Here is a 17,449-nt window from a genome sequence, read left to right as displayed (position 1 = left end):
TCCGCTGCTGCGGCCAAGGACGGCTATTCCCAGCAAGCCCCGCGCCTTGGGGTTACGAAGGGCGGAGCGGCAACATGGCGGCGCCAGGAGCTGGTGATTCTCTCGATGCTAAGAGTGGAAAGGCCCCCGTGGCTCAGCGCATCGACCCAACTCGAGAGAAGCTGACTCCCGCGCAGCTGCAGTTCATGCGGCAGGTGCAGCTCGCCCAGTGGCAGAAGACTCTACCACAGCGGCGGACCCGGAACATCGTGACCGGCCTGGGCATCGGGGCCCTGGTGTTAGCTATTTGTATCCGTTCAAACTGTAGGCTCAGGAGACGGCATATGGGGGCAGAGACAGGGGAACAGTGGCGAGTACTAGGTAGTGTGGGGGTGGTAAAAAGAGCCAGAGCCGTGAAAGTCTTGGCCATTCCTGATGCTGAGCCAAGCGTTTAATGTACCTTACTTTGTCACTGTAAGATGCTCTTTTAATATGCTTTGTCAATAATAACGGAATAATCAAGGCTCAGAAAAGCAGAGGGCAGAAGATCCAATCACTGATTTGGGAGGGTGAGAGAATAACAAGGGTGGTGGAACAAGGCTAGGAAAAGGCAATGTGCATACTCCAAGTGGTTTCCTGAACCCACTTCCCCAGATGGTTACACCTTCTACTCCGTGTCCCAGGAGCGTTTCCTAGATGAGCTGGAGGACGAGGCCAAAGCTGCCCGAGCCCGAGCCATGGAGAGGGCATCGGGACCCTGAACCAGATGGGCACTATGCATCTCCAACCTGCTGGAGCCCCTTCACGTGGTGGATGATGCCCCATGACCCTGTGGAAATCAAAGCCTGCACACAGCATTGCTGGCCTCAACCTTGGACGATGAATGAGCCCAAGAAGCCAGGGATTTATTGCGTTTGGCCTGGTCAAGGGAATATTGGCCACTTCATGCTCACTGTGTCCAGTCACTGAGCCCTTCTTATAGTATGTTTCCTTATTTGAGAGTTGTACAACCTTGACCTTGGCTTTTCTCGGTCTTTCTAACTTTGTGGTTTACCTTCTCCACCTCCCAGGGGCTTAGCTGTTATAGGGGTGGGGTGGCAGCTCTGTGTGGTGTTGGAACCTAAAGTGGAAAAGATGGGGTTAGGTTGAGAATAATAAACTGAGTCACCTCTCTTGGAGCCAAGATGCGTGTGTTGAGGCTGAGGGATGGCATGACCATGCTGGAAAGCTCCACAAGCAGTAGCTGCAGCAGTGGCATTGCCCCAGGGAGCTGTAAATGTTTAACTAGAATTACTTTTTTCCATGAGATGTTCCCATCTGATTTAAGGGAGAGATCATGGTAGGTCACTGGGCTGTGTGAGACCAAACTATGTCTCCAGGGAGGGAAGGTCACTCTTTTGTCCTCTACCCTTAAAAACAATACACCCCTACTCCCAACTTTCCTGCCTTTACCCATTCTGAGAGGTGTAGATGAAAGATGAGGGAATTAAAATTCTTTTAATTTCCACTTGGACCTTGCTTTGTAGGCCTAAGGTGGGGTCTAGATGAGATCTTAGCTTGGTCAAGTGCATCATTGGTTGATCTTGCAGTTTCCTCATGAACTGTTGGCAGGAAGCCAGAAAGCGGGGCAGCTTCTAGCCTTGCTCCCATTGTGAGGAGAGTCCCTTCTAAATTTTCCCCTGCCTTACCCCACAAGCCTTTACTCCCAGTTCTTAAGACACAACAGTCAGAATCACAGATTCCTAGTTTTCGGCATTTTAATTGACTGTTGCCAATTCTATGTGAGTACACCCCCTACACTTGTTCAGCTGGGAGTGTGCTCTCTAGAAGCATTAGGGCTTGAGTGGAATTGCTTAGTGGTTGACCTTTGGCTGGGGAGGTGGAGGAATGAGGATGGTAGGCTGCAGAACTGACACCTTCTACACAGTAAATCATTCCCTGTGTTTGGCTCTTCCCTCTAATGGAGCAGCACTCTCCATGCCCCTTTGGCCTTCTACTTCCTCAGTACTGGGGTCTTCTTGCGGAGCTGTGTTGGTCAGCAGATTCTGAGAGCACGAACTCCATCATGGGCCCTGGTATGGGAGAGACACATGGCTTCTGTTCTGAATTCACTGGAGGGAAAAGAAAAAGCACTGACGAAACCTTCAGGATGGGAGAAGGGTGAAGCTGCAGCCAGTTACCATTCCCTGGGCTCGCCCTCCCTTGGGCCCGCCCTCACCATCCTGCCAACATCCCCGGCGAATGTCACCCCCTTGCTTGCCCGCTGCTCCTGGGAGTCGGTGCTGCTGCCACTCAGGGAGTTCCTTCGCATGATGCCTGGGTGCAGGATGGGGAGGGAGAGCACTGAGTGAAGGAAGGGGCCACGGGGAGAGGGGGGCTAATGCCCCCAAACCAAGGGGCAGATCCCCAGGGCCTGGAAGAAAGCCAGATCAGTAGGGAAGGGGACCTGGGAAAGAAGGGAGCCTGGCCACTGCGGTCTCACCAGGGCCCGGGGGCTCAGAGCGCTGCAGGCTGTTGCGGCGGGAGGTGGGGAAACTGCCCTTGGAGAGGCGGCGCTGGCGGCTGGACAGCATAGCAGCTGGGGCCACGATACCCGGCGGGGGCTGCTTCCCAAGCCGGCTGTACAAGTCCTCAATTTCCTTTTTCTGTAGTGTCTGTAGTGCCTCCACCTCCGACAAGTGCCTGAGGAAGCACCAGGACCATGAGGGCTAGCCACATGCTTTGCTCTCCCAAGTCCACCTCTTATCCTTCCTCCCCAGACTCACTTCTGCCGAAGACTCTGAAGCTGAGCCCAGAATTCCTCATCCTCCCCGCTGCTCTCTGACTCCTCACTGCTCAGACACAGGCTGCTGTATGAGTAGTTCATCCACACTGGGCTGGGATGGCTCTGGGGTGGGGGGCTGCCCCCCCCTCGGGGTTCCTTCCCATCGTCCCCTTCCTCCTCAGCTCCAGCCACTAGGCCTTCAGCTGCACGGTCACTTTCGGCTAGAGCCTCCCTGGCCTCCGGCCCGCCTCCAGCACTATCCTCTGTGTCTGAGCTCTCCGAGGTCAGCTGAGGGGTTGGAGGCTTCAGGGAACTGGAGAGAGTTGGGAATGTTGGTTGCAGGGGTAGAGGCTCAGCTGGTTCCTTGGATGAAGTCACTTGGAAACGCCCCACAAGCTGTGGCTTTCCCTCTGTCGAGAGAGAAGGAAAGAGTCAGGAAAGAAGGGAGAGAAATTGGCAGGGTATGAAGTGGAAGGTGGCAGCGGAAGGTCAGTGGTCAGAGGCCTCACCTTCAGAGATGGGCGCTAGTCTGGCTTCGCCCAGGAGTGGCCGAGCAGGATTTGGCGGGACCTGCAAAGTGTGGGTCCGTGAGAAGGGAAATGACCCAGAGTGGATCTCCCCTAACCATCCCTCTTGGTTTCCTACTCACCTCACTCTCCGTCTCAGCTGTTGGGGGTGAAGGCCTATCCTGGCCACAAGGAGCAGGGGGAGGGGGCAGGGGCAAGCTAGGGAGGGGAGCAGGAGGGGCTGGAGGAGACTGGGACAGGAGCCCAGGTGAGGGAGACAGCAGGGACTGGGCCACGGTCATCACAGCCAGTGAGAAGGCACTAGCCAGAGAGAGGAGAGGGGCTGCTGTGGTGGAGGGAAGGGGGGAAGCAGAGGGGCAGTGGGGAAAGGAAGGAGGAGTAATGGTGACCTGAGAACAACTGGGAGAGAAGGCAGGTGGAGAAGGGAGAAGGCAACTCAGTGGAGACTGAGAGGCAGGGCCAGGGAACTGGGCAGCACTGGGGGAGAATGCCAGTGGGGAGCTGAGGGTCTGTGGAGAGAGATTTGAAGAGACTTGGGAGAATGGGACAGGACTGGGGCAACATGGGGGAGAAGTGATGGGGGAAATGGGACTTGGGGAGACAGGAGTTCCGGGGGAAAACAGGCTTCCAGGAGACAAGGGGGTTCCAGGAGAAGATGGCGAGGTGGAGAAGGCTGCCCAGCAACTCTGCTCCAGGGAGGTGCTGCTCTGGAGCTCTGCTGGCGAGAAAGGTGTGCTGAGTTCCCTGTCCCCCAATCCCTAAGCCCTTCCCAGGAGCAGCTGCAAAGGTTGTGATGAGTAGGGACAGAACGCAGTACATACCACGGGATGGGTCTGGGAGGGGGTCAGAGAGGGCAGGCAATGGTGCTGGCTCCACCTGAGGGAGAGGAAGGGGCCCATGGTCACAGTGGGGAAGAGCTGAGTCTTAGATGGCGGTTCAGCCAGGGCTTAATCCAGGGCCCATGAACTTCTAGGAGCCTAAAGAGGAGTTTCAAGGGACTCAAAAGTGCATGTGCTAAATATTTACAGGTAGAGGGGTATGATGTATGCAATTCACTCCCAAATGGTTCAGAAAAAAATAATATGTGCACATACATACAGAGACGGGAGAGAAGAAGAGAATGATAAAGCTAACATGACAAAACAGTCATAGTTGGCAAATCTGGGCAAAGAGTAGGAGTTCTTTGTACAATTCTTGCAACTTCTCTCTGTAAGTCTGAAATTCTACCAGAATAATGAGTTAAAAAGAAAAGTATGCATTGAACACATTTTTCTAGAACAAGGGCCCATGGCTTTCATCAGATACTCAAATGGGGTAAGAACCATTGTGTTAGGGTCACACAGATGAAGGAGTTAGAGTCACGGGGGCTGGTGTTGGCAGAGAGTAATGAAGTCTGGAGCAGAGAGTCTGTTCCCCCCCCCCCCCGAAGATGATCTAAGAGGTCTGACCTGGGGGCCCAGGGGGTCCTCAGCAGCCTCCACAGGGCCAGTATCTCTCTTCAACAGGGTCTCCACTCGCTGGATGATCTCCCGAATGCGGCTCAGGAATCCGGCTCGCTCCGAGGGCAGAATGAACTCATTATACACCTGGCAAGGGCCAGCAGGAAGGGGACAGAGGGCTGTTATCTCACTCATCTCTCTCCCCTGCACTGATCTTTAAAAACCAACCCTTCAGGGCGCCTGGGTGGCTCAGTCAGTTAAGCATCAGACTTCAGTTCAGGTCATGATCTCACAGTCTGTGAGTTCGAGCCCTGCACCTGGCTCTGTGCTCACAGCTTGGAGCCTGCTTCAGATTCTGTGTCTCCCTCTCTCTGACCCTCCCCCGTTCAGGCTCTGTATTTCTCTGTCTCAAAAATAAATAAACATTAAAAAAAAGTTTTTAAAAACCAACCCTTTACCCGACTGCTCTGCCAACCACCCACCTAAAATAAGTATTCAGTAAGTATCTACTGTATGCCAGGCACCATGTGGTGCGAGGAGAAATACACCTTAGAGGACAGGAGCTAACATCCCTAGGATGCATCATGGCCCAGATGCTTTACATGTCTGAGCTCATCTAACACCAACAACAGCTCTCTCGGGTCTGTGTTAACAACCCCATTTTATTTTATTGATTTTTTAAAAAAGATTTAATTTTAAGTAACCTCTACACACAACATGGGGCTCGAACTCACAACCCCAAGATCAAGAGTTGCATGCTCTACTGACTGAGCCAGCCAGGTGCCCCAACAACCCCATTTTAGAGTTAAGATAACCAATGCTCAAAAAGGTTAAGTTCAGTCTGCCTAACATCACAGGATTTGCCCCCAGACTTGTCTAAAGCCAGAGCCTGAGTTCTTCCCACGGTTGCATCATATGCTTTTGGACATAACTCCTGCTCTCATAGGGCTCATAAACCATGCAGGCTTACTCACACACACACACACACACCAAGTGAAAATAAGGCAATAAATGGTAAATGTAACATTCAATTTCACAAACACTGGAGCACATACTATGTGCCAGGCATTGTTGTGGGTACGGGTACATTGTTCTAGGTGAGGAATGCAGAAAAGCATGTAACAAAGTCCTGGTCCTGAAGAAGTCCAAGATCTAGTAGAAGAGACACATATCTACACAACTCGATTTACTGCAAGTCAGTCCATGGTAGGAAAGGCACTGTGGTCAAGGTACAGATCAAATGCAATACCAGCAGAAAGGGAGAGGTGTCTAATGGGTACAGTTTCAGATTTGCAAGATGAAGAAGTTCTGGAGATCTGTTTCACGACAAAGTGAATATACTTGACCCCACTGAACTGAATACTTAAAAATGGTTAACATGGTAAATTTTATGGTATGTGTTTTCTGCCACAATTTTTTTTAAATGCCATTCCAAAGAGAGAGCAGGTCATGCCACCCAGGGGGAATAAGGGAAGCTGGGATGGCCACACAGAGCTGAGCCTCGAAGCAACCCTTCATCGAGGACCTACCATGTACGGACACTTCTCGTATAATTTCATATCTCATATGTGATCTCACTTCTCATAAATTACATATCATATCAGAACACCTTTGCCAAATGAGTACTATCATTTTACTGATGAGCAACTGAGGTTCAGAGAGCTTAAGAAATTTGCCCCAATTCACCAAATCAGTAAATCACAGAGCTGAAATTTGAACTCGGGTCTTAAGTGAAAGCCCACCCTTTCCTCTGTTCCATGCTGTTCGTCGGGAAGAGAAGGGCAGAGAGAATGGCATGAATTAACAGCTGTGAGGTATGAGAGGACATAGCACATTCACAAAACAGTCAAGACCAGAGCAGAGCTGGGAGTGCTGGGAGTTTTAAAGGCCATGCTCCAGGGGTGCCTGGGTGGCTCAGTCGGTTAAGCATCCGACTTCGGCTCAGGTCATCATCTCCCAGTTCGTGAGTTCAAGCCCTGTGTCAGGCTCTGTGCTGACACATCAGAGCCTGGAGCCCGCTTCAGATTCTGTGTCCCTCTCTGGCTCTGCCCCTCCCCCACTCATGCTCTGTCTCTGTCTCTCTCTCAAGAATAAACATTAAAAGAAAAGAACTTTAAAAAAAAAAAAAAAAAGGCCATGCTCCAGAATTGGGACTTTACTCTGTAACCACAGGTAGCCATTAACAATGTAGGGGCAAGGGGGCACCTGGGTGGCTCAGTCAGTTAAGCATCCAACTCTTGGTTTTGACTCAGGTCATGAACTCAGGGTTTCATGAGTTCAAGCCCTGCATTGGGTTCTGTGCTGGCAGCATGGAGCCTGCTTGGGATTTTCTCTCTCTCTCTCTCTCTCTCTCTCTCTCTCTCTCTCTCTTTCTCTCTCTCTCTCTCTTGCTCAAAATAAATAAGCTTTAAAAAAAATGTAGGGACAAACAGCAGGAAGAGCGGACCCAAGTCTGCTGTAGACACGTGGAGGGTGACCCCTGTGGTCGGGGGAGGGGTCCCTTTGGCTTTGCCTTTCAAGGCAAGAGACCCCTGAGGAGATGGAGGCAGAAGCGGAAAGGCAGCCAGCCTCGTCAGGGGACCATTCAGACACCAGTGTGGCCGGAGGAAAGATTCTTGAAGGGTCAAGTGGCTTGATGGAAGATGATAAGCCGGTGTGCCGAGTGATATTTTGTCTTTGTCCTGGATACAAGGTGAGTGACATGATGGAGGGGAAGCTCCAAAGAGAGTTCCCGAAGCCTGATGCTTCTCGCATTCCCCTCACTCCTTCACCACAGAGGCTGGCATCCATTTCCCCCACTCCAGGGAAGCTGGTTTCGCACAAAGACCTTCTCCTGACAAAAGTCAGTGTGGGCTCGCCTCAGGCTTTACCCCACATCACCTCCTTGAAACTCTCTTTTCCCTCAGTTTTCCCTAACATTTTCTGGGGCTCCTCCTACCTCTCAGGCTCCATCTCTGTGTCCTTTGATGACCTATTTCACCCGTCCCAGAAATGGGGGCATCCACTGAGACCCACTCTCAGACCCTCTCTGCCTCTGGCTTCTCAAGCTCGTCTCCCTTCACTCTCCCTTCCATGCTGACAACTCCTCGATCCACTTCTGCCTCCGGGCCTGCCTGACCATGTTGTGCTCCCAGGGAGGATCTTGCCTGCCTCTCTGTCATTCAAGCTCATCATGACCCCTAAGAACATCTACTTTCATTTTCCAACTTCCTCTCTCCTTTAACGGTCTACTCCCACTAGCTTCTCCACGCTCCAAGTTGCCCATGGTATCCTCTCTCCCTAACTCCCTATCATTTCAACTCAGCAAATGTTTCCTGAGCATCTATTATTTGTCTTGTATTACATCAATAAATGTCTGGAAGGGTGCCAGGGTGGCTCAAGTCAGTTAAGCGTCCAACTCTTGATCTCAGCTCAGGTCATGATCTCACGTTCGTGGGATCGAGCCCCGCACTGGGTTCTGTGCTGACAGTGCAGAGCCCTCAAGGGATTCTCTCTCCTTCTCTCGCTGCCCTTCCCCTACTCATGCTTGTTCTCTCTCTCAAAATAAATAAATAAACTTTAAAAAATAGAATAAAAAAACTGGATCACAGAGTAACTTATTTTCCTGAAACAACCCTCAGATGCCCCCCTTTTCTTCTTTTCTTCCCCCATAATCCATCTTCTCCTTGGACCATTTGTGGCTTCTCGTATCCATCTGCCAACTGGATTCCCTACCCCCGACCCTCTCCCACTTCCCATGGCAGAATGGACTTCTTAAAGCCTATTCTCACCATGTTACACTCCATCTAACTCTTAAGACTGTCTATAATCTGAGCCTACTCCGCATGCCCAACCTCGCTTCCACAAGTCTCCTAGAGGAATTCTTGGTTCTAGTGGCAGTGGTCTCCTCATGAAGCCCCCCTCCCCCACCCCATATTCCAAGTCACTCCCTGCTTCCATGCCTGTCCTGATGCTGTACTTCCTCTAGACCTGCCCTTTTCAGTCTTCACTGCTGTTCTTAACCATCTGTCATGACTTTGAATAAGTTCTACTTCTTCTCCCTGTTGCCCCCAGACCACCCTTTACTCATGGCCACAGTATCATGTGTCTAGCGTGTACCTCACCACAGCATCTGTGTGTACCCTATGTTAGTCTGAAATTGCTCTAGCTGAGGATCCAAACCTCACTGAATAAATAAAAACTGCCCTCAAAACAAGAGCAGATGTCTTCAGCGTCATCATGCTTTAAAAACCCTTGCTGTTGGGTGGGAGGAAGGGATAGTTCGGTACCAGGGGACATCCGGAGGGAGACTCTTATCCTAGACCCAAAGACTCTGTCCTCCTCTCCCTCCCCCCTCACCATGGCAGCCGCAATCTCTTCCGGGCTGTCGCCATCCAGATCAAATCGGAAGGTCACCATCTTGCTGTTGTGCGTCTGTAGCTGGCACTCAACCACTCTGTCATTCTGGTCTGAGACCTTCAGATTCAAAGTCAGCAGAGGAGAGGAGGTCAAGCCCTCTGTCCTCATCACGTGCCCCCACCCCACTCCAACCAAGTGACGGTGGCCAGATTGGAACTGGACAGAAGCAGACTCTGCCCCCAAAGTCTGATATTAGAAACCAGACTGGCTGTCTCTATGGTACCAGTCACACACTGTTCTCCCCTTTTTTGGCTGACCTCCCTCACCCGCCCCTGACAGTTCCCTCCTGGTCCCGTAGGTTACTCCCCATCTCCTATGCCCCTTCCTTACACTAGTGACCCGAAGCCGGGATCGGGGTCTACGCCGGAGATTTCTCCCTGGGGGTCTCCTCATGCGTCCCATCCCTTCTCCCACATCACTAAGACCTGATGCTGCATCTGAGGCATAGCTAGAAAAGAAAAAGGAGGTAGGAGTGTCAGAATGGACACTGGGACCCGCCATATGTCTCACCCTTGCCCCCCAACCCCTACCAGAACCTACCTGTCTCCTGGGGAAAAGTCACTGCCAGGGCCAGAACGTGGAATGGACAGGGCAAAAGCCTGAAATGGGAAATAGGTTCACGAGGTCAGAGGAAGACAATTTTGGGGGTTCAGGGAGATGGTGTCAAGGATGCTGGGGGTACTAGGCAGAGGGAATTAAGGAAGATGAGGACAGAGTGGTGGATTTCCAGGGACATGGGGCTAGGTCATGGGGTTGGGTTTTACAAGGAGAAAGATAGGTCACAGGCTTGGAATGTCTGGGAGCCCCCCACGTGACCCCCTCTCACCGAGGGCAGGCAGAGATGGGACTCAGCGGGGCTGGATGGCACCCCCCCAGGGGGCTGAAAGGCAGGGTCTGAAGCATCCAGGAAGCCGGAGGAGCTGAGGTAGCCATCAGTCTCGCAATCCGCTGGTGGGGGAGGGAGGGGATCAAAAAAGGGGAAATAAAGGGTGGCAGAGCGGGGGGGAGGGGGGGGGCTGCCTGAGCAAGAAGGGGCCTGGAGCTGTGGGAGTTCTTTCCCAGAAGGAGCTTCGTGGCTAGTTGTGGAAGGCAGGGTAAGTGACAGTGCTGCTGGATTGGACTTCTGGGTGGGGCGGGGGCAGAGGCCAAGGGTTCTGGGACCTAGGTCACATCCCATATCCCAAGGTCAGGGGTGGCTTACAGGTGGTAGATGAGTAGCTGGCATGGCGGAAGAGGAAAGACTGGTGCTGGTCTGCCTCTGGCTCCTCAGGCTCAGGGGGGAAGACACTGGGGGGACCAGGAGTCTTGGGGACAGCTGCCGGTGGGGGTCCTGGTGCAGGGGGGAGGGCTTCCAACTCCCTAGCTTTGCGCAGCTTCTCGCGCTTCCGCTGGATGGCAGCAACTCGTTCACGTACTGCGCGGGCCACTGGCTGGTAGTCAGCTTCACAGACTAGACCCAGGGCCACCTGGAGTTAAGAGGGCGAGGAGCACGGTTTGAGGTGAGGACTCCACTCAAAGACCCATCAGGACACCTTCTTGAGGCCTCGGGATATTTCTCCTGGAGAAAGGACACTAATATTTATTGATCATGCACCATGTCCATTAACTGACAACTCTTTACATTGTCATCGTTAAATCCCCCCAACAACCTTCTGAAGTGGGCTTAGCCCTGTTTTAGAAATAAGTAAAGCCGTGACTAGTTCATGGTTATCTAGTAGATCAACTGCTCTCAGGGGTAAGGGGGAACATTTGGCAATATTTGGAGACACCTGTAGTTGTCACACCTCAGTGCTACTGGCATCTAGTGAGTGGAAGCCAGGAATTCTTCTCAACATCCTACAATACACAGGACAGTCTCCCAACTAAAGGTATCAATAGTGTGTCATCATCAAGAATCCCCTGTTTGGGGCACCTGGGTGGGCTCAGCTGGTTGAGCAGCTGACTCTTGATTTCAGTTCAGGTCATGATCTCAGGGTCATGGGATCAAGCCTAACGTGCTGAAGATTCTCTCTCTCCTCCTCTCTCTTTGCCCCTTTCCTTCTGTTCCCTCTCTCTCTCTCTCTCAAATAAAAAGTGGGGGGCACCTAGGTGGCTCAGTCAGTTAAGCATCTGACTCTTGATTTCAGCTCAGGTAATGATCTCATGGTTCATGAGTTCAAGCCCCCATCTCAGGCTCTGCGCTGACAGTGTGGAACCTGCTTGGGATTCTCTCTCTCCCTCGCTCTCTGCCCCTCCCCAGCTTGTGTGCCAACATATATGCATTTTCTCTCCCTCTCTCTCTCAAAAATACATACATAAATAAACATTAAAAAAAAAAAAAAAGAAAAGAATCCCTGTACATAATGGATCAAGATTTGATCCTAGGTCAGGTTTGAGCTGTGCTAAGGACACCTGTTCTGCTACATTTAAAAACACATTCTCAGGTTCCCTATCCAGACCTACCATAGAGGATCCCCACACTTTCAACTGCCGGTCTTCTATCAAGAACCTCATACTCTCTCCCCTTCTCAGGCCTTCCTAAACAGTCCTGCATCTTCTCTCTCCCATGCATGCCTCTCCTGCGCTGGCAGCTTCTGTTCATCAACTCCTTATTCATCTCAAACTTTGCAGCACATGTAAGGGAGGTGGGACAGGGTGATCTGACTTAAGATCTGAACAGCCTGAGTTTAAATCCAGCTCTGCCACTTACTTGCTCAGGACCTTGGACAAGATATTCAACCTCTCTGAACCTTCCATTTCCTCATCAATACATCAGGATAAAATCACTCCCGGCAGGGTTGGTAACAACAATCGAATGCATGTGAAAGTGCTCTAAGCCATGTACAAATGTGGGATTATTAATGAGCTCCAACCATGTGCCGAGCACTGTCAGAGATAGAAAAATCAATAGAACACAGTCTCTGCCCTCAAGGAATTTATAGTCCAGTGGAGGAGAGAGACAGGAGTGTATCCTGGTATAAAACAGGACCAATGGTGGTGGGTCCTGTAATGGAGGACCTGTTGAACTGGAACGAAGCATTTAATTTTGACCCTAGAGGGGACAGGTTTCCTGAAATTCCTGGTTCTGAGCACGGAGGAAGAAAGAGGGGAGGAAAAAAAAAGACCAAGGCGGGGGGTGGAAAAGAGAAAAATAAATAAATTGGAGAGAAGAGCATTCCAGGGAAATCAGAGCAGCAGGAAGCAGAGCAAAGCAGGCTGGAGGACCCAGGGCTTGCTCTGGAAAAGGAAATGTGCTGTGAGCCCGCACTTGGGGCGTGCGTGTGTTTAGGCGCGCGGGCCAGGGGGACACTTACCAGACGCTCTGAGAGGGGCAGGTTGCGTGCCCCTCCCACCACCCTGGCGCCCCACCCGCATGGCACTGACAGGCCGCGCACAAGCCCAGGCGCAGGGCAGTTTGTCCTCTGCTCACCATCTCCTGCGCCACCTCCTCTGCCGCGTCCCGGCCCAGTTGGAACAGGAACTCTATGGCCTGGTTGTCCCGCGGGCGCCCCCCGCGCCGCGCGTCCTCCATGCGCAGCCAGAGCTTGAGGCCGGGCTTCTCGCCGTCGTCCTCCTCCGCCAGCTCCACGTGCACGCCGCGCTCCTCGCGGAAGAAGGCGTGAGCCAGGAGGTCCTGGATGGTGAACCTGGGGGGAGTGCTGGGGTGAGCCGAGCCTTGCCGCCGTCCCCCCACCCCTGCCCCGGCCCCTGAATCCACCCCCACCCTGCCCCCTCCACCCCACCTCTCGTTCTTATCTGTGCGGATGCAGCCTTCAATGATCTCCTTCACCTCAGGCATCTTCACCTTATAGAAGCTGTTCGGCTTTGTGCCCTAGAGGAAAGGGGGCGCATGAGGCCTCCAGGCCTCTGCGCCCCAGCTCTCTGCTTGCCCCTCACCCCGTCTGGGGCAGCAGAGCATGCAATCGCAAAGGCACCGCGACAGCTACTGGACGGTTTGATTTCAAATCCCAGCCCAAGTATTGACAGTATGACCTTGAACAAGTCTCCCAGTGTTGTGCCAGTTTTCCCATTTGTAAAGCGCAGGGCAGGACGAGACGTCCTGCTCACGCTGCGGGTAAAAGATCAGATGTGAAATCGTTTGCAAACTCTAGAGAGTGCTACACACATCATTATTCTAAACAGCTAGTAAGGGGATAGGGCGTGTGTGCATCCAATATCCTTCAGTGTTTACCAGAGCATCTTTGCGTCTAGCCTGCTTTCTTTAAGGGAAAGGGCATTGACGCGGGCTGGTAAGGGTCGGAAAATGGGAGGAGATCTGGAATTGTCTCCCCTCCCCGTCCCCTCTCACCGAAGTGACTTTGCGGTAGATTTGCGCGGCATTCTGGCACTCGGAGTAAGGGTACTCTGAGGTAGCCATCTCCAGCATGCACATGCCAAACGCGTACACGTCCACCGCCTCATCGTACTTTTCCTCGTACATCTCCGGGGCCATGAACTCCGGGGTCCCTGTAGGATCCACAGCAGGCATTAGGCTGCAGAGCCTCCCTCTGGCTTCCTCTTTCCTCTTGGGCGTACCACAGGCTAGGTGGGAGGGAGGGGGGAGGACGGGGAGGGAGAGCAACCTCACGAGTTCTGGAGTGCTAGTAACGGACCCTTCCCCACCGTGTGTGTGGGAGGGGTGCGGGGCAGAGAGGATGCCATAAGTCTCCCCACTTTCCCCATGCTCTTGTAACTCCGTGCAACTCCAAGGACCCTGCTGGGGAGAGTGGGCCCCCAGGGTCTCTTCTAACGCGGGGGAGGTAGGAATAGCAAGGACCTCCTGGAGGAACGCACCTATCACGCTCTTGGCAAAGGAGGCGCGCTTGAGCGTGGCCAGGCCCAGGTCCCCGATCTTGACCGACCCTGAAGGGCCAGTGATAAAGACGTTGTCGCACTTGAGATCCCGGTGCAGGATGGGGGGTACCCGGGTGTGTAGGAAATGAAGCCCCCGAAGGATCTGGCGGCTCCAGCGCTGAAGAACTCTCGGCTTCATCTCACGGAACCGCCTCAGGTATCTGGGGGAGGGGCGCAGAGCCAGGGTCGGGGCGGAGACACGGCGGGGGGGGGGGGGGGAGGAGACCCCCACTGGGAAGTTACCCTAGTTCCACCGGCACCGCCAGGTACACATTTTCTCCCAGCATTATTCTAGCTCAGTCCGCGGTGCGCCCCACAGAGAAACTGAGTCGGGGGTGTGGTAGTAGACCCGAGATTACAAAATGGGTCAGGCATAAATTCACAGATAAGGCTGCGCCAAGGGGCTGTGGGGGTGCCGGAAGGGATGACTAACTGTCTTGGGCGTGGGGGAGGGCTTCGGAAAGGAAATAACTTTTATGTTGCATCTTGAAGGATGAGTAGGGGTTCAAGGGTGAAAAGGGGAAGGGATGGAGACTTTCCAGGCCGAGGGGACACTGTGCTCCAAGGCACGCAGGCGGTGATAGGGCAGGGTGGGAGGAGGTGCTGGGAATTCAGTTTTTGTAGAATTTAGGCTCAAGAGGAGGCTAAATCCTAAGGACTTTGTGAGTAGGTTAGGGAGTGTGGACTTTTTCCTGAGGGTGGTGGGAAACCTTTAAGGGGTTTTAAGGAATGGAGAGAGGCTGACCAGACTGCGGGAAGACAGGACTGCTCCGAAAGGTGAGGGCAGAGTGGGGGAAGGCCCTTTAGGGGGCTGCTGCAGGGCTCCAGACCACTGAGGTGGCAGCGCATGGAACAAGGAAAGCAGAGTGGGGCATTTTAAGAAGGGCCTTGGAGACAGACTGGTGGAGAAGGTGGATGTACAGAGCGGAGACAAAGGAGGCATCTGGGGAGACGCCCAAGTTTCAGCTGGAGTGCTGGGTAGACACTGCCACTCACCAAGGCAGGGATGCAGTAGGGGTGGGTGAGAGCCTGATTTTGGACCTAAATCTGGAGTTTGGGGAGCCTGGGAGAAGTTTCAGAAGGAGTGGGGACCTCCCACCACCAGTTCACCCACCAACCAACACTATCACCAGGCGCAGAGCTCACGTCTTGAGCGTGCCGGAGGTCATGAGTTCGGTGACCAGTACGATGCAAACCTGGCCCTTCAGCACCGACTTCCACGAATCGTAGAAGCGGACGATGTTGGGATGTTGCAGCCCCTTGAGCATCTCCACTTCCTCAGAGAATCGCTGCCGCTCCGTTCGAGAGAGTTTCCGAGTCTGTGGGGGTAGGGGATGGGTGGGAGTCAAGATCACATCAGGCCCAGGACCTCCCCAGAAACGAGGAAGGGCCTAGGTCGCGAATGGGGCTAGGTCATCGCTCGCCCAAGGAGCTGTATACCCCGAATTCTCGGTCCGCCCCCTCCGGCTGCTGCAAGGACACGCCCAGCCTGGGGCCGCCCCTGGACCCCCCGCTGGACACAAGGGCCTTTATGCAGCCCCGTCCAGGAGCCCTGAGCTCAATAGCGCCTTTGTGGCCTCCCTGGCCAGCCGTGGGGCGGGAGGGGACGCCCCAGGGGCTGGCAGCGGGCAGGCAGCAGGCGGGCAGCAGGCTGACAGCGGGCAGAGAATTGGGGCCCTCAACGGGGTTGGCCCCAGAAACTGGGAACTGCTAGATCCAGACAGGAGGCCGGAGGGCTGCAGAGGGAGTTACAGAGAGGGAGAGAGAAAGATCCAGGACCAGGAGACCGCCCCCTGCCCGTCCCGCCCCCCTCTCATATCCCTCGCCACCCGCCCCCCCACCCCATTGGTTTGGCTGCCTCTCCTTGCCTGGCCTACAGCCTAGGGCGCGCCACTGGCAGGCGCAAGGGGCGAGCCCAGCGCCAGGGCTGGAGGGGAGGACCCTTACCCAGGCTCTGCCCAAAGCTGCTGCTGGCCCAGATTTAACTGGGTTCTTCCCTCCATGAGAAGAAATCCTTCACACCAACATCCCCCTAAAGCCCATTGGGTTCAGTGCCTTGGGTCTGGGAAGGGAGAGCCCAGGTAGACAGTGGGATGAGGAGAAGGACTGGATTCAGGCCAGGGCTGGAACTCTCTGTCTCCCCCTCCCCCAGTTGTGGAGAAGTCTAGAAGTCTGACTGTTCCAGAAGGGGCCTGGGGAGGGCCCCGTCCTGCTACCACCACTCTAAATCTTTTGGAAATGGAGAGGACCCTGCCCCAGCTTCTAGCTTCCATCATCCCAGCCTCCTAATCTGCAAAGATCCAGGGTGAAGGAGGAGGACCAGGGTCACACTGAGTGTCTCAGTACTAAGGGGAACGGGAAAGGAAGAGATTGTTACTACTGAGGGAAATTGGTCCCCCTCAGATCCAAACTGGCTCCCTCCCCGATTTAGCATCCTATCTTCCACCTCTCAGGGTTGAGTACAGAGACTTCAAAGTTAAAATGTCCACAACCCATAGGGGAGCTTCCATGTACCCCCTGCCTCAGTTTTTCCTTCTGCAGCCCAGAATCAGTCAGATTCATTAATCATCAGAGCAAGGTGGGGCAGGAGTGTCCAGACATTTGACTGGAAAAATAGATCTCTCCCTTGCTGCTGTCCCCTAGGTTTCTCATCCCCAGACCTCCAAAGGGTCCCATCCCAGGTGCCACAGAGGGGGTGCCCAGCCGCACCTGCAGCTCACACCAGGCCACCTCCACCGTGGTGTCGGTGTCCAGCCCTCGATACACCGTCTTGAACGAGCCACGTCCGATCTCGATGTCAAACTTGAGGTATCGGCCGTCCGGGGACGTTGCCACTGCCTGGGTCTCCGTGTCTTCCTTTTCCTCCTGCTCCCTCTGCCGCTCCCGAGCCGCGGCTTCGGGGACCCTCGGCGGTTCCCGGGACCCCGGGCCTCCTGCCGAGACTGCTAGCTCTGGACGCGCTGAGTCTGCAGCCTTCGCGGGGGCTCCCCCGGTCCACGTGCCCTCGGAGGGTTCTGGGCAGCTAGGCGGTGGGCTTTTCGCGGGGTCGGGTTCAGCGGAGTCCGGAGGCTCAGGGGGCTCCGGAGCGGGTGAGGCTGGCTGGGACCAAGAGCTCAGCAGCCCCAAGTCGACTGAGCTGCGGCGGCTGAGACGGGAAGAGCGCGGCCGGGTCTCAGCCTTCCCGGAGAAGCGGCGCGCCCGGCGAGGAGGGGGCCCGAGGCGGGGCGGCCCCGCGGCAGCGAGAGGCGGCGGGGGCCGCAGGGCCAGGTCGGCCTCCGCCTGGGACATGGGGACCGCAGTCTCGGAGGCCGGGGGTGCCAGCATGAGGAAGGGCCGGCGCCGCAGGGCAGCAAGCCGGGCGGCTGGAGACGAGGCGGTCTGACAGGCGGACTGGCTGGGTGCGCAGCGCTCGGGCTGAGCTACAGGGGCCCCAGTCCCGGCTCGACCGTCCTGCAGCCCCGCCCCCGGCCCCGCCCTCATCCCCCCAGGGCGGCCCCCTCGGAGCGGCC

At 54.5% G+C, this 17,449-nt stretch overlaps 2 protein-coding genes across 10 annotated transcripts; one reads left to right on the top strand and one right to left on the bottom strand.

The window, feature by feature from the left end:
- The first annotated feature begins 32 nt into the window (after positions 1 to 32).
- On the top strand, positions 33 to 1,157 carry COA3 (cytochrome c oxidase assembly factor 3). Its single transcript, XM_025917552.2, has 2 exons — positions 33 to 288; positions 634 to 1,157. The coding sequence occupies exons 1-2, from the start codon at positions 75 to 77 to the stop codon at positions 738 to 740; spliced, it is 321 nt and encodes a 106-aa protein (XP_025773337.2). The 5' UTR covers positions 33 to 74; the 3' UTR covers positions 741 to 1,157.
- Positions 1,158 to 1,718: 561 nt separating this feature from the next.
- Positions 1,719 to 17,397, bottom strand: WNK4 (WNK lysine deficient protein kinase 4). 9 transcript variants are annotated; one of them, XM_086687382.1, is made up of 19 exons: positions 16,650 to 17,397; positions 15,087 to 15,259; positions 13,881 to 14,101; positions 13,396 to 13,628; positions 12,830 to 12,918; positions 12,517 to 12,733; positions 10,309 to 10,573; positions 9,934 to 10,055; positions 9,648 to 9,706; positions 9,438 to 9,555; positions 9,048 to 9,164; positions 4,719 to 4,856; positions 4,092 to 4,146; positions 3,393 to 3,988; positions 3,253 to 3,313; positions 2,745 to 3,153; positions 2,462 to 2,661; positions 2,198 to 2,295; positions 1,719 to 2,090 (listed from the first exon to the last, which is right to left on the bottom strand). In XM_086687382.1, the coding sequence occupies exons 1-19, from the start codon at positions 17,262 to 17,264 to the stop codon at positions 2,088 to 2,090; spliced, it is 3,789 nt and encodes a 1,262-aa protein (XP_086543508.1). In that variant the 5' UTR covers positions 17,265 to 17,397; the 3' UTR covers positions 1,719 to 2,087. The 9 variants fall into 9 exon arrangements, with proteins under 9 accessions (XP_086543508.1, XP_086543506.1, XP_086543510.1 ...); XM_086687380.1 differs by having other exon boundaries at positions 1,719 to 2,051; XM_086687384.1 differs by having other exon boundaries at positions 1,719 to 2,051; positions 2,240 to 2,295.
- Between the last annotated feature and the right edge of the window lie 52 nt (positions 17,398 to 17,449).

This window comes from Puma concolor, chromosome E1 (genome assembly GCF_028749965.1).
Source record: "Puma concolor isolate L17-30 chromosome E1, mPumCon1.1.hap2, whole genome shotgun sequence".
NCBI lineage: Eukaryota > Metazoa > Chordata > Mammalia > Carnivora > Felidae > Puma > Puma concolor.
The sequence above is the reverse complement of the archived record's forward strand: the minus strand, read 5'-3'. Positions and strand labels throughout refer to the sequence as shown.

Bases quoted from the DNA above. Each gene is read 5' to 3' on its own strand.
- COA3 (XM_025917552.2), top strand. From the start codon at position 75: ATGGCGGCGCCAGGAGCTGGTGATTCTCTCGATGCTAAGAGTGGAAAG. The intron at 289-633 runs GTATCCGTTCAA...CCACTTCCCCAG, and splicing joins GGCCCTGGTGTTAGCTATTT to ATGGTTACACCTTCTACTCC.
- WNK4 (XM_086687379.1), bottom strand. From the start codon at position 17,264: ATGCTGGCACCCCCGGCCTCCGAGACTGCGGTCCCCATGTCCCAGGCG. The intron at 10,056-10,308 runs GTAAGCCACCCC...CTCCCCCACCAG, and splicing joins CAGCTACTCATCTACCACCT to CGGATTGCGAGACTGATGGC. The intron at 2,662-2,744 runs GTGAGTCTGGGG...GTGCTTCCTCAG, and splicing joins CTTCAGAGTCTTCGGCAGAA to GCACTTGTCGGAGGTGGAGG.